Source organism: Eupeodes corollae, chromosome 1, assembly GCF_945859685.1.
Source record: "Eupeodes corollae chromosome 1, idEupCoro1.1, whole genome shotgun sequence".
In the NCBI taxonomy this organism is placed as follows: Eukaryota; Metazoa; Arthropoda; class Insecta; order Diptera; family Syrphidae; genus Eupeodes; species Eupeodes corollae.
In genome coordinates this window covers 114586031-114599623 of record NC_079147.1, presented here as the reverse complement: position 1 = coordinate 114599623, position 13593 = coordinate 114586031, and the positions used below count along the sequence as shown (strand labels likewise).

The 13593-nt window shown below is 32.6% G+C and overlaps 2 protein-coding genes across 2 annotated transcripts; both read right to left on the bottom strand.

The window, feature by feature from the left end:
• Positions 1-1632: 1632 nt before the first annotated feature.
• Positions 1633-2924, bottom strand: LOC129940963 (uncharacterized). Its single transcript, XM_056049495.1, has 2 exons — positions 2811-2924; positions 1633-2756 (listed from the first exon to the last, which is right to left on the bottom strand). The coding sequence occupies exons 1-2, from the start codon at positions 2844-2846 to the stop codon at positions 1737-1739; spliced, it is 1056 nt and encodes a 351-aa protein (XP_055905470.1). The 5' UTR covers positions 2847-2924; the 3' UTR covers positions 1633-1736.
• Positions 2925-8504: 5580 nt separating this feature from the next.
• Positions 8505-13167, bottom strand: LOC129942928 (uncharacterized). The gene is made up of 8 exons (XM_056052086.1): positions 12863-13167; positions 12647-12767; positions 11781-11937; positions 11085-11499; positions 10581-11020; positions 10147-10503; positions 9530-9716; positions 8505-8956 (listed from the first exon to the last, which is right to left on the bottom strand). Exons 4-8 carry the CDS (start codon positions 11443-11445, stop codon positions 8505-8507), a joined length of 1797 nt encoding a protein of 598 aa, XP_055908061.1. The 5' UTR covers positions 11446-11499; positions 11781-11937; positions 12647-12767; positions 12863-13167.
• Positions 13168-13593: the final 426 nt, after the last annotated feature.

Here is a 13593-nt window from a genome sequence, read left to right as displayed (position 1 = left end):
GATAGGGATGAAATTAACGATTTAAATGTTACGGATGAAATTTTATTACAAAAAATGTGTTTCGAGATTGTGGGAGAAGTTGGTAAGATTCTTAAATATTTTTGAGTTTAGATATGAGTTTTATTGTTTTTGCTTCTCAAAAGAATCAACTTCAGAAAGACCCCATTCGATGTTGCATATCAACTTTTACCACAATACGGTCATTGTACCAACTCCCTTTTTAATTTCATGTGGTTAAAACTTTCCGTGAATAAGCACATCATTCACTATTGTTTTCTTTATCGCAGCCCAAACCTGGACAGAGTTTCAACTTCTCAGGAATTTGATGCTCTGTCTGACTCCATACAAGGAATTGTCTCCCTGTATCCTCACACTGAAATCGTTATTACGGGCGATTTCAATGTTCACAATTCTTCGTGGCTTCGCCATTCGGGCCAGACAATGCCCGAAGGAATGTGCGCTGAGATTTTTGCTGAGTTTAACCATCTTACTTAGCTTGTCAATGAGCCTACTCGTATATCAGACGTTAACGGCCGAGCAGAAAATACCCTTGACTTGTTTCTCACTTCTGATCCTGATGAGTACACAATCAGTGTATTGACGCCTCTAGGCACATCGGACCACAGTGTCATTTCTGCTAATTTCTCGTGTCAAACAAATTCAGTTAAAGAAAGAGCTCCAAAAAGAACCGTTTGGCAGAACGAGAAAGCCAACCGAGAAAAGCAATGGGATATTATTAACGAATATGTTAAAAAAGTTGCCCAAGTTGACTTCCTTGAGAAACTCCAGATGAAACTTTTATGGAACTGGAGACAAAATTTTCAAGTTTAACAAATTGCATCCAATGCTTGCTGGATATCTATTTCAACTGCAAACCACGAAAACCAAAAACTTCGAGCTTATTTATAAGAATATTATGACAAATTGAGTAAAAACCTTCAAGAAAATCTGTATATAAAGTGATTGTATATAAAGGTAATTTTTTGAAAGCTATAGAAAAGTTTTTTTCACAAACACACAAAATTCAGAAAAATGCATGAATATTTATTTGAATCAATAGTACGGTCCATATAATTTGAAACAAAACACGGAACGTGCTACAACTGTTTAAACCAGTTTTGCCAAAAAGATAATAGCTACAAAATCATCCTTTATAAAGTCAAGCAGCGAAGCTATCTAGAATTTAATACACAATTATTTTTCAAATTCTACAAATTTGTCTAACTTTTAATTTTTCAAACATGTTCATATAAAACCGTCATATTGAATGTAATAATCCTACAGTTTACATTTCACCTGTAAATAGCTTGAAGTTCTTCTAGCTTGCCCAATTTTAATGAAAATTGTTTTAGCGTCTAAAAATTGATTTGTTTATTTGATAACTGGGAATGTAACTGCAGTCATCGTCCTGATTCCTGATTATTTTGCCTTAATATTCATGGGCTAAGTATTTGAGTGATACGAGTACTTTTCTATAGATATCTATTTTTGAACACTACAGATCAGATCATAATATAATATAAGCACCCCATTCGTTGAATTTAATGAAATTATATGAATTTAAAGGAAAGGAGCATGGCAGCCAATATAAGTTTCCCATTGCTAGTTACCAAAAAAATATTTACAATATAATTGCAATTTAAAACAAATGCATTTAATATTTTTCTTTAAATAATTTATGACTATAAGAAATGACTATGTTCAAAGCACAAATGAATATGAATTTCGTTTATCAATTAAACCTTAGCTGGCAGGTATTTTTGAGATGGGGCAGTAATTGCTTCCTTTTGCCCACTACCACTTGTTAAAATACTTCCAGAATTCAAAGCACCAACAACTGGAGCAATTCCCTCGTTAGATATACTTGTCGATCCGCCCAATTTATCATATTGAGCCTGAATCTCTTGCTGAGCTCTCTGGGCTTCTTCGTTTGTTTTGTACTTGATGAAGTAAACCTCTGGTTTTTGATTAATTGTTTGAGGAGCTTGGATTTGGCTAATTTGCCTTTGAAGGTCTGCAACGTCAGATTTTTTGGAGAGGACGTAGATAACAGTTTTTTCTTCGTTGATCGCTTGCGCTTGTTTCAGAGCTTCGGCTGCAATTCTGAGGTTCTGTGTTGGAGCTTTGATGAAGATGATACGATAGTTTTTGCGAATTGGAATCGATTCAAGTTGTTTGTTGAAAGCTAATTCTTCCTCCGCATCTGGAGGAGCAGTGTGAACAAAAATATCCTTAGTTACAATAGTTCGTTGCTGTGGTCGCAAAGGAGCTTGCTGATTTATGGAAACTGATGAGCCTTGACCATTTACCCCACCAGAAAAGCCTTGAGATTGCCGTATTACTCCACCTGAGAATCCCTGAGATTGTCCATTGAAACCACTTGATAGGGATTGTCCAGCATTAACAGAAGATGATTGGCCTATTAAGTTCGATTGTCCTGCAAATCCTTGAATGTTAGTGTTCTGCAAGGGTAGTTGTGAAATATCCCCAAAAATTTGCTGTCCCGAGGGGACAGATGATGAAAAAGATTGTGATGGTGGAAGGTATTGTGGTACTGGTGGGTACTGAGACTGGACTGAAGACTGAATTTGTTGAACTGGTGGTATATACGTATGCGTCAAGGGCTGAGATGCGACAATTTGCGTTATCTGGTTGTTATTTGAATTGGAAGCCAAATTGAATGACTGACCATAAGAACTTGAACTTGCATAGTTATACTGTGGTCGTGAAGTAACTAATCCAATCATCAAATAGACCTGAGAATTGCATGAAATTAAAATATAAGACGGCAAAGATATTACAATTCTTACCATAAACACTTTTGATTTTAAATGAGACTCCATCATTGCCTTTCTCCGCTCTGTTGATTCAGCAAGTCAAACCGTTAAACTGATACAAGTTGTCCGCATTCAAGATGCTTTTATAGCTACTGCTATAATATAATATGTTACGTCGAAAATCTTATTTTTTCCATAATCAAACCTTAAATGCATCTTTAACCGTTATACAACTTCATATAGCGCAACCATAATACGATAGAGGCTTGTGAAATCCCTTCAAATTCGAACCTCATCTTCCATGACTAAACTTATTTCTATAACATGTCGTCGCATCGATTGGAAATGTTTGGTTACACATTTTTTATATATATTTTAATATTTTTGGACTTAAAAATTTTAATAAAAGCATTTGTAATTTATGCACATAATTTAAATGAACGATATGTATGATGTTATAAATTTAAAGCACGTGAGCAAAGATAGATGGGGACTCAGGCTCACCAAACATATTTATGCATACCTAAGGTAGACCAAAGCAAAGCATATCGTTAAACGTTAGGAGTTTTTGTATTCCCAATTATTATTTATTGTTTTGACAGCACAAAATTCACACTGTTTTGGTGTAGGGCGTTATACTAAAGGGAGATGCAATATGAGGCTTTGATTATGAAAAGAAATGGTGGATAACAGCAGCTGAGTCGGATGGAATGTTTTTGATTTAATTTGTTTCGATTGATTAATTGATAGCGCTGTTAGGTTTTGGTTTTGATACAATTCTCGTGCGCCTTTACCTGTATTTGTTATATTATTTATGTTGTTAAAAGTTAGAATGAAACAAACTTTGGCCATATGTGAAATGAACTTTTAATTACACTGGTTCTAAATTTGTTTAAAAGGATTGAATTAACATGCTAATTTTACATAAACATAAATCCGATATTATTTGCTGACAGAAAACACGTTAAACGTTTTATACTTCGGGCATATACTCAGGTTTTGATGCTTTATGTGGGTGAGTCAGTCTTTGAGACAAATAATTAATGTAACACACATAAAACGAAATTTTAAGTTAAGTTAAATCATGAACTCTTCGTTCAGCTGAAAGAAGTAAGGTAAACGCCGGCCGACTGCTCTTCATACCCCAAAAAAGCTTCATTGCTGTGCGTCGATATCAGCCAGTCTGTCACTATTCGTGGATGCCAGGCCTCTGAATTCCTCTTAGCAGGTAAGTATGTCATAAAAGTTGAAACTTTCAACTCTATATGATCACCACATTCAACAACAACTATACACGCATTTAGTTCAAAAGATCGGTCAGTGGAGGTTGCTGTCTGGTTAACATGACCATTAACACCTTTGGTATAGGTTGTTACTTAAGCTCTTAGGTCAGGCATTCAATTAGATATGTTCTTTGTGACTGCTTCAAATGAGCTAAATTCTCGGAATCAGATTTGGTGGCGGAAATATCCAGCCCAGTTGATCCTCCAAAGGCGACTGAATTGGTTAAGAAAATCTACTAACGGTCTCTTAGACACATATGATTAGGGAACAGCTGTGCCTTTTGAAGAAAACAGATCGATGATAGGTTCTCTTGCAGTTGTCAGAAGATGGCATTTTGGTATACGTCTTCCCCTTAAAATACGGTTTGCTTTGACCTGGTTCCGCCCTCGTTGCAAGCCACTAGAGTCTAGAGTGCAAACCTCTCAACCGTTTCAGTGTACCAATGCTTGAAGAGACAATCCAAACTTCTCCTTTTTTATCCCATTGTTTTGGAATATATCAGACTCTTCCAAGCTTGGTAATCTGAAATATTGCAGCATCTGTGCTCCCTTCTTGCTGGCTGGACAACTCTGACTGATCAAGATTTAATCATCTATTGGAGAATTTTTAATAGTTCTTCTGGTTCTGATGATGCTCGCTTCCTCTTCCTATGAAACACACAAGCTGGCCGCGTTTCCACTTGCAAGTCAACTCGCGGAAGTCTTGCAGAAGTTTCTTGCAGTCGCGTTTACATTGTCATGTGAATTCTTGCAATTTCTTCTGCAATAAATGTCTTGCTAGAAGCTCGCGCAACATACTGTCGCAATTTAATGCAGATGTATTTACACCAGTAGAGCAATTAATGTCGCAAGAAATCTGGTTGTTTACTTAAAATTGTGAAGTCATGGCGAGAAAACGTCAAAGAGTAGCAGCTGCGATGATAATTTTATTATTAAAAAAGAAAAAGAGATCAACTTGGGTTCGAGATTAAAAAGACGGGAAGCTGGTGCCTTCTATTATTTATTAAATGAATTGAATATAGAAGATGTTCAGCAATACTTCAATTTCACTCGGATGACCGCAATGGATTTGGAAGTTTTGCTGTTAAAAGTGGGTCCTATTATAAAAAAACAAGACAATCGATTCCGTGAGTCAAAATCACCGAAGGAAAGACTCTTGTTGACTCTGCGATTCTTAGCAACTGGTAAGTACAGTACATACATATTTGAAACTCTTCCGCGATCTTATTAAGAACAGAATTTTTTTTAATTCGGTCCTTGTAATTTTCGTCCCGGTTATTCCATAAACATGGATTACACTTGTAAACTTCAATTAAACGCATAACTTATTCGCGAGGCCATTCACGACCTTTTATTTTACTCATTTTGTATGTGTAAAGCAAAGACGTCAACCAGCTACTTGCGCGAGATATACGAAACTGTTTCGATAAGCTGCAAGAACTGTCGCGAGTCGATACAAATGTGTTTAAACTAGCAATTAATTGCACTTGCAAATACTCGCAAGAAGTTATGAAAGTACTGTCGCGATAGAAATTGCTTGGTAGTTTCCACTTGCAATTCACTGTCGGACAGAGTATCGGACATTTATTGCAGAAGTTTTCTTGCAAATGGAAACGCGGCCTTAGACATTGGGACATATAACTAACCAGCCGATAGAAAACCTAAAACCGGTGGCCAATGGAGGCATCAAAGATCTGGATTCTATAGTTTACTCTTGTTTGGTGGTAGTGAGACAATAATTTTGAAAGAGGATGAAGAACTTGATGGCGGACGATGAGCACTGCTTTTCTCTACTTTTGGACTTGATGAAGAACTCATACAAAACTGTCTTGCTATTTAAGACTCTTTAAAAAATATTGTTTGCAAGTATGACTTGTGTTTGGCGTTTGCAAAGTGTTGCAGCGATTGAACCGCTCTTGTGGCGTCAATTCGATAAAATTCATGAAGGATAAGACTGAACTACTAATAATTGCCCACCCCCTGTCTGTCGATTTATCTTTCTTTAGATTTTAATAAAATATTCATAACAATATTTAATGTGGGATAAATAACTTGAAGTCAATTACCCTTATTATAACAGGCGATTTACGTGAACGACATTTGTCACATTTAGTGGCGAGTCACTTTGTTGGCGTTTAAGAGTCGGTATTGCGTTACTTAGGGGCCTTGCACATGAGAGCGAATAACAAATGAACGAATAGACGAACAAACTTGATTTTACACATTTCAAAAGGTCAATTTCAAACAAAAACACATTTAAAATGTAACAAACCAACTGACACTAATTTTTGGATAATAAAATTTCCTTTTTGTTCTCTAAAACAAGACAATTTTGTAAAAACAATTTAGTAGTAACGAATTGCAGTGTGGTTGGTACGAACTGTCAATGTCGTCAACCCCTATTCGCGTTCCACATACCATAAACACTGCAACGAATAAATTGTTCGCGCTCAACTTAACCTCGAAATTATACAACTCTTGTTTCGTTTGTTGAAAACGGGAACTATAAATTGACAATTCATCGCTGTCCGGGAATAGAAATAAAGCTCATGTAAAAGGAACATCCACAGTTCGCAGTTCGTAGTTCATAGTTCATGTGCAAGATGCTTAAACGATATTATTTTGAATCCACACACATTCCACATAAACAGCTGACTATGACAAATTGATAAAGACAAGAACAAATTTAGATTTTTGAATTCAAATAAAATTTCGTTTGAAGCAAAATTATAATAAAAGGACACAAATAATAGAAAATAGCATTGGCTGTTTATTTAGTTGAATAACACTGCTGACGTCAGCAATGTGCAGAACAGGGTGGACGAATGTAGGAAACTAAATTTAATAAGAGAAAGGCGAAAAATAACATCGACATAAAATCTTTTTGATTTACCAGATTCGAAGTAAGTTCCTGATATCTAAACATGATGTACTCACATTAAAGTATAATTTCTTGGACAAATTATTCTATTAAGTTGATTTCCAGATTCGCAATGTACTTAAGGTTGAATAAAGACGCCTTTTTTTATCTATTGAATGAACTGTAAGATAAGGTACCGAAGATACAAAGCATGTTACACTCAAAAAAAAAAACTGGTACCGGTGACCAGATTTCCCGCTAAATTTATCCAGAAAAAGTGGTTTTTAGATTCCTACCAGGCGTCTTGGTAAAATTTTCCAGAAAATCGTGGTAAATTTTACCAGGAGATTTTTCGAAGAATTCCTGGTAAAATACACCAGATTTCTGTTAGAATATACCAGGAGAATAATTTTTCCTGGTAAAAATTATAATGGGAATAAACCCAGTATTCTGGTAGAATATACGAGGAATATTTTTTTTCCCTGGTTACATTTTCCCCAGTATTCCTGGTAAAAATATACCAGAATTCTGGTAGAATATACCAGGAATATTTTTTTTAATGGTAAAAATATACCAGAATTCTGGTACAATATACCAGGAATATTTTTTTTCCTGGTAAAAATATATAAGAATTCTGGTAGAATACACCAGGAATATTTTTTTTCCTGGTAAAATCTACCAGAATTCTGGTAGAATATACCAGGAATATTTTTTTTCCTGGTAAAAATATACCAGAATTCTGGTAGAATATACCAGGAATATCATTTTTCCTGGTAAAAATATACCAGAATTCTGGTAGAATACACCAGGAATATTTTTTTTCCTGGTAAAATGTACCAGAATTCTGGTAGAATACACCAGGAATATTTTTTTTCCTGGTAAAATCTACCAGAATTCTGGTAGAATATACCAGGAATATTTTTTTTCCTGGTAAAAATATACCAGAATTCTGGTAGAATACACCAGGAATATTTTTTTTCCTGGTAAAATGTACCAGAGTTCTGGTAGAATATACCAGGAATATTTTGTTTCCTGGTAAAATGTACCAGAGTTCTGGTAGAATATACCAGGAATATTTTTTTTTCCTGGTAAAAATATACCAGAATTCTGGTAGATTATACCAGGAATATTTTTTTTTCCTGGTAAAATGTACAAGAATGCTGGTAGAATATACCAGGAAATTATTTTTTTCCTGGTAGAATCCACCAGAACTTTGGTAGATTATATCAGGAGTATTTTGTACATTGGTAAAATCCACCAGAACTTTGTTACTTCTTAGGGGGAAAATGGTTATTTAGAAGTTTTCTGTTTTGCTTACCATTAGATTCATGAAACTCTGAAAAAAAGCTAAAAAAAAGCCCATTACTAAAATTTCCATAAAGTTGCAATATAAAAATCCATAAAATAAAAGAAACATAAGCCTTTTTATAACTTAAAAAAACAATAACTTATTTTATTCAAATAAATTAAATAACATCAAAAAGATTACTTAAATTAAATATTATAAAATAGTTAACTCAAATTAAATAATATAAAATATGTTTATAACATACAGAATAATAAAAGTTATCTCACTCTGATATATTACGTATTAGGACATTCATTTGAGTTGAGGAATCGCAAAAGGTTGCGAGCTTTGGCGTTTGTGGCTGATTTTTCGATTTGGTAGAAATAAATATCTATGAATTGCCAAAAGTTTTCACATTGCTTCGGATACGCCATGTTAAAGGTGAAGAATGTTTTCAGGCAAATATCAATAGCACGTTCCATAGTTAACATCTTGAAATGCATGTTATCGAAATCTACGTGGATTTCTTCGATTTTTGTCAATGAACCAATAATTGATATTAACGGTGGCTGGGAATTTGAACTGTTTGCAGCTATAGCATTTTGATACTCCTTGTAGTCTTGAGGGAGCGCAAACAATCTTATCGATGCTTCTTGGCTATCTTTTACGGTGTAGCGTTTATTGTTATCACGTGCGGTTGGTGGCAGTAGATAGTGCAAGTGCATGAATACCATCACAATCATAGTATCTGTTAAAGAATTGAGAATGTTGTTATGAGAAAATAGGTAGTTTTGATTTTATGTTTTATGCTGTATTAAATGAAAAATTGTTAAATTTATGAAAAGAACAATAATTTTTCAGTGTTGCTTATAATATTTTTTTTATTATTTAATTTAATACAACTTTTTCCTTTTTTGTTAAATAGGTTCTCAAGTTGTTAACTTAAACATAAACAGATATTGTAAAACAAAGCTTCACAATTCAATGAAGTACCTAAACCAAGCTTTGAATTTGTGTGCAATCAAGAATTGCAATAAACAAACTTGTTAACTGTTTACATATTTCTTTTTATATTAAAAAGAAGAAAATATTATTTGAAGAAAATAGAAAAATTAATAATTTTTGAGTTTTATTTTTAACTTAAGATTAATTTGAATGTTTTCTACGTTTTACAATAATTAAAAAGAATAAGAACCTGTTATCTAAGCCTTATTGCCATATAATCGTAAGTGGCAAAGTCAAAAATCTTGAACAAAACAAGACTATTTGGCGATAAGGCTCCGTATGTAATATATGTATAGCTAGAGTTAATTATAGTTACTCTGAGATACTTCGCACACATCTGCTTGACATTGTTGATTGAAATCGTACAGCATGGTTTTTAACTCGATGTTGGTTAATAATTTTGGGAACGCATATTGCAGCATTAAATTACAAAAATTGGCTATTTTGGTACCCACTAGAACATCGTTTTTATTTGCGAACATTCTGTTAAAGTCTGATTCGATCTAAAAAGAAAGTTTATTTTTAAAGATAAATTAAAAAAAGCACTTTTTTAATTCAATACTTGCTAAAGTACCTAAGTTGAAAACTAATAATAAAATTAAATGAAATATTAATTGCTGGAAGGGTCATGCAAGAAAAGACAACTTAGATACGTTATCAATGCATTCTAAAACTTGATTTATGAATTATGGCTTTCATTGAATAATTTTACAGAAAACACACGACCGAAAAGGAAGTATTTGATAATTAGGATTCGAGTAGAGGAAAATCAAATCAAATTCTGAAGTTGGAATTAATAAAAACCATTTCATTGAAATAATGTTATTTAACTAAATATTAAATAAAAAAAAAAACATTGTTTAGTTAATGATAAATCAAAAATTTAAAATGGCGTGGTATTAAAAAATAAATTAGGACCAATTATTTTCTTACATATTCATAGCCATTTGGAAAGTTCATGAAGTGCCATTTTTCATAGAATTTTTCCCATTTAATTGCCTTATTGTTAGCCTTTTGGAGATCTAATTGGCGAATATTAAAAGTTTTTGCCCATGCATCACTTTTTTCTTGAGCGTTCATTGTATGATGATCGTGCTTCATTTTTAGAAGCAGCTTTTCTTGTTCAAAAGTATTTTGTTCCACTGGCAAATCATCGAGTTTCTTCTTTTTATTATTGTGTTCCGTAAACAAGCGATTCATTGAACGACTTTTTCCTCGATAATTATGAAACTTGTTTGCAAGTTTACCTTTAGGATTTTTCATGCCTTTTTTTGTGCAGTAGTAATCCAACTATGAATTAATTAAAATTAAAACATAAAAAATTAAAAATTAAAAAAAGTAAATGGTAACAGTTTCTAATTTCTTACTGGATCCTCATTAAACACCAACTGTATTTCTTCTGAGAGCTTTATTAAATCGTTCGACGAGAAATGTACATTGTTTGTTCTGGCGTAACACAAAATTGTATCGGTGAGCAACTTACGAACAGATTTATTGTCGATGTTTTTATTTTCTTCATAATAATCTTTAATTGTTTGTCCATCTTTACAGTTTAAAATGTCTATCAAACTTTTGCTCACTAATGCGGTGGTAGATGAAGGTGACGCTACACTAGTCGTTGGTGTAGAAACATTTCGCTCATCGAAAGACGGAGTATTAGATAAAGATGTATACCGTTCGGTTTTCCATTGATACCACTTATCAAAGAAAACAATCCTACTTGCGGTTGTTATATTTAAAGTTTGTAAAAACCTCTCCATGAAAAATTCGTTTGCCACTTTCAACACCGGTACAAAAAGATTTTCATCTGTTAACGTAATTTTTGGTTTTTATTGAAATATTTCTACTTTAAATCAATATTCTATATTTACCAATAAAAAATTGGTGAACAAATTTTGGAATTTTCCATTCATTCAAAAGAGTTATGAGAGCTTCCACCTCATTGTCATCATCATTGGAGCAATAAGAACTTATCAATTCTGAGAATGAAATATTTTCCCCACCTACCGTTGATTGATCATCTGATTGCTCTTGAATACTTATTGAGTTGTCATTCGGCGATGACAAATCCTTTTGTAATAATTTACCGTCATCTCGAACCAAAACATAATTTGTAGTCGATAGAAGTACTTGACTAGATGGGATAATGTTGACCGGTGTTTCTGTTTCTTTTAATTCACTTATCTTATTTTTCTCCAGAGGTGACGGTGAAAGTGGTTCTGATTCTTCCATTTTTTTATCAATTTTGCTAGGTGTTTGAGTACAGCAAGAAATTTTGCTTATAAGCTATTAACGCCAAGCAAATGAGTATTATTGATTAAAAAATATCAAAAAATAGGAAGGTATATATACTGAATTAATGTAAGTTTAATTACCTATATCTACCTGTATATTTAAAAATTAAGATAAGCTATATAAAGTCAAATGTATCACTTTGAATTTTGCTTTAAAATGATACAAGAATGAATTTCAAATAAAAGGATGATACTTTTTTGCAGTTTTGAAGTTTTGGCTATTTCTGTTAGTATAAAGATAATTGTTGTATATATTAAAATGGTGTTACTTACTGTTTTTATCTGCTTAAATATAATTTAGTTTGGTCTGGCTGATGATTGTAGTAGCTGGTAGGTTGTCAGATGTCTAGCCGATAATTGTAGTCGCTGGTAGTTTAGTTTTTTAGTTGTATAGCCGGTGATTGCTAAAATTTTGTAATTATCTTGGAATCTGTTGGGTGGGATAATTAATGTTAGTTTGATTGTCCATCTCAAAATTAATACAAATTAATATAAGCTATACAAATGACATTCTACGTTTAGAATTTTGCTGTTAAACGATACAACAACGAAATCCTTAAAAACTGATATAACTTTCTGTTGAACTTGTCTGGTCTAAATTACCAGCTAGGTTTTCTTAAAGATGATTTAATAATCTTTGAAGCACTTGGGTTAGAAAAATAAAACTAATATTTAACCATCTAAAACAGTGAAATTTTGTTGACAAGCATGCTCCATAAAAAAACCGCATCTTTTTTTTGCCATTAAGCAGGTAATGAGAAAATGTAAGTTTAAAATTGGGATTGGAGATAAAAGTCATATAAAAATGCCCGAAAAAGTAGAATAGCGCGTCTTTTTTTCAATTGGAGCGTGCTTGCTCACTGTTGTACATAATTAAACATGCGTATGCAAATAAACACAATTCTAAAGATACATATTACCAACAAGTGTAATGCAAAATTACGAATAAGTTACACTTTACCTAAAAAATACGTTTTTTTTTTATTTTGCCGACAGATATTATTTGAGGATTTTTATACTATATTTATACATACATACCTATATTTCAAACTGAATGAAAATTATAATCTACACAAAGTCAGATTGAATTGATTCAAAACGATACAAAAATAAAATTCTAATAAAATGGTGTTACTTACTTGTAATTATGTCTGGTCTTGGTGATGTAGATTATGTATGTAGAAACCTTGTTAATAAACGCTCTGGTAAAATGCCGAAAAAGTAGAATATTGCTTTGTTTCCTCACAATTAGTTTTAAAGCTTGTTCATTGTTGAAGATAATTAAAATAATATGAAAATATAAATGTTTTAAAAATGGGGATTTTAAAAAAAATATTCGTAAGATATGTACTAACCTGGTTAATGCAGACGCCAAACGAAGAAGATGAACGCTAAAGGAAAAGCGCGTGCTTTTTTGTGAGTTTAAAAATGGGGGTTGAAGAAGAAACAATTGTGCACAAAGAAAAAATTACAATATTACATTGTTAATAATAAAGTAATATTGCAATATTTTCTTTAATTTTACTTGAGCTAATAATTAAATACAATTTTGCCAACAATTTTATTGGAAAATCACGAATAAGTTACCGCAAATAAAAACCGCGTGCTGCTCTCTTCGATGTTTGCACTGAAATAACACACAAGTTTCGATTTTACAATACCAAGCACATTGTGCAATGCGCAGGGTTGTTAAATTAGAAATGTAAATCTTCCTGCACATTGAAAAGAAAACAGAGATGAGTAACAAACTTAGTAGGGGTATGTAGGAATGTTTTTTATGAAGTTTTTACAAACAAAATATATTAAAATATAAAAATTTATATTTGATATTTAGGCTTGTTTGAATTGGGTAAATTATTTAGTCTAAAATGCTTTTGCGACACTGTTTAAGAAAAAAAAAGATACATTTTGAGCTATCAAAAATTTATTTTTCTCTGGTAGTCGGTTAAATTCAGAGAATACATATTTGACAGAACTGAAAATAAAAAAAGGAAATTGAGAAAGTAATACAACCTATTTAGTATGTTTTAACTGAAAATTAGAAAATTAAACGACAACGGAGAAGAATTCTAAGCGTCTTCTCCGT

Coding starts and splice junctions, on each gene's coding strand:
- LOC129940963 (XM_056049495.1), bottom strand. CDS start 2,846: ATGATGGAGTCTCATTTAAAATCAAAAGTGTTTATG. Junction 2,757..2,810: donor TAAAATCAAAAGTGTTTATG/GTAAGAATTGTA, acceptor TGCAATTCTCAG/GTCTATTTGATGATTGGATT.
- LOC129942928 (XM_056052086.1), bottom strand. CDS start 11,445: ATGGAAGAATCAGAACCACTTTCACCGTCACCTCTGGAGAAAAATAAG. Junction 11,021..11,084: donor TGTTCACCAATTTTTTATTG/GTAAATATAGAA, acceptor TTACGTTAACAG/ATGAAAATCTTTTTGTACCG. Junction 8,957..9,529: donor TGTGTGCGAAGTATCTCAGA/GTAACTATAATT, acceptor ATTCTTTAACAG/ATACTATGATTGTGATGGTA.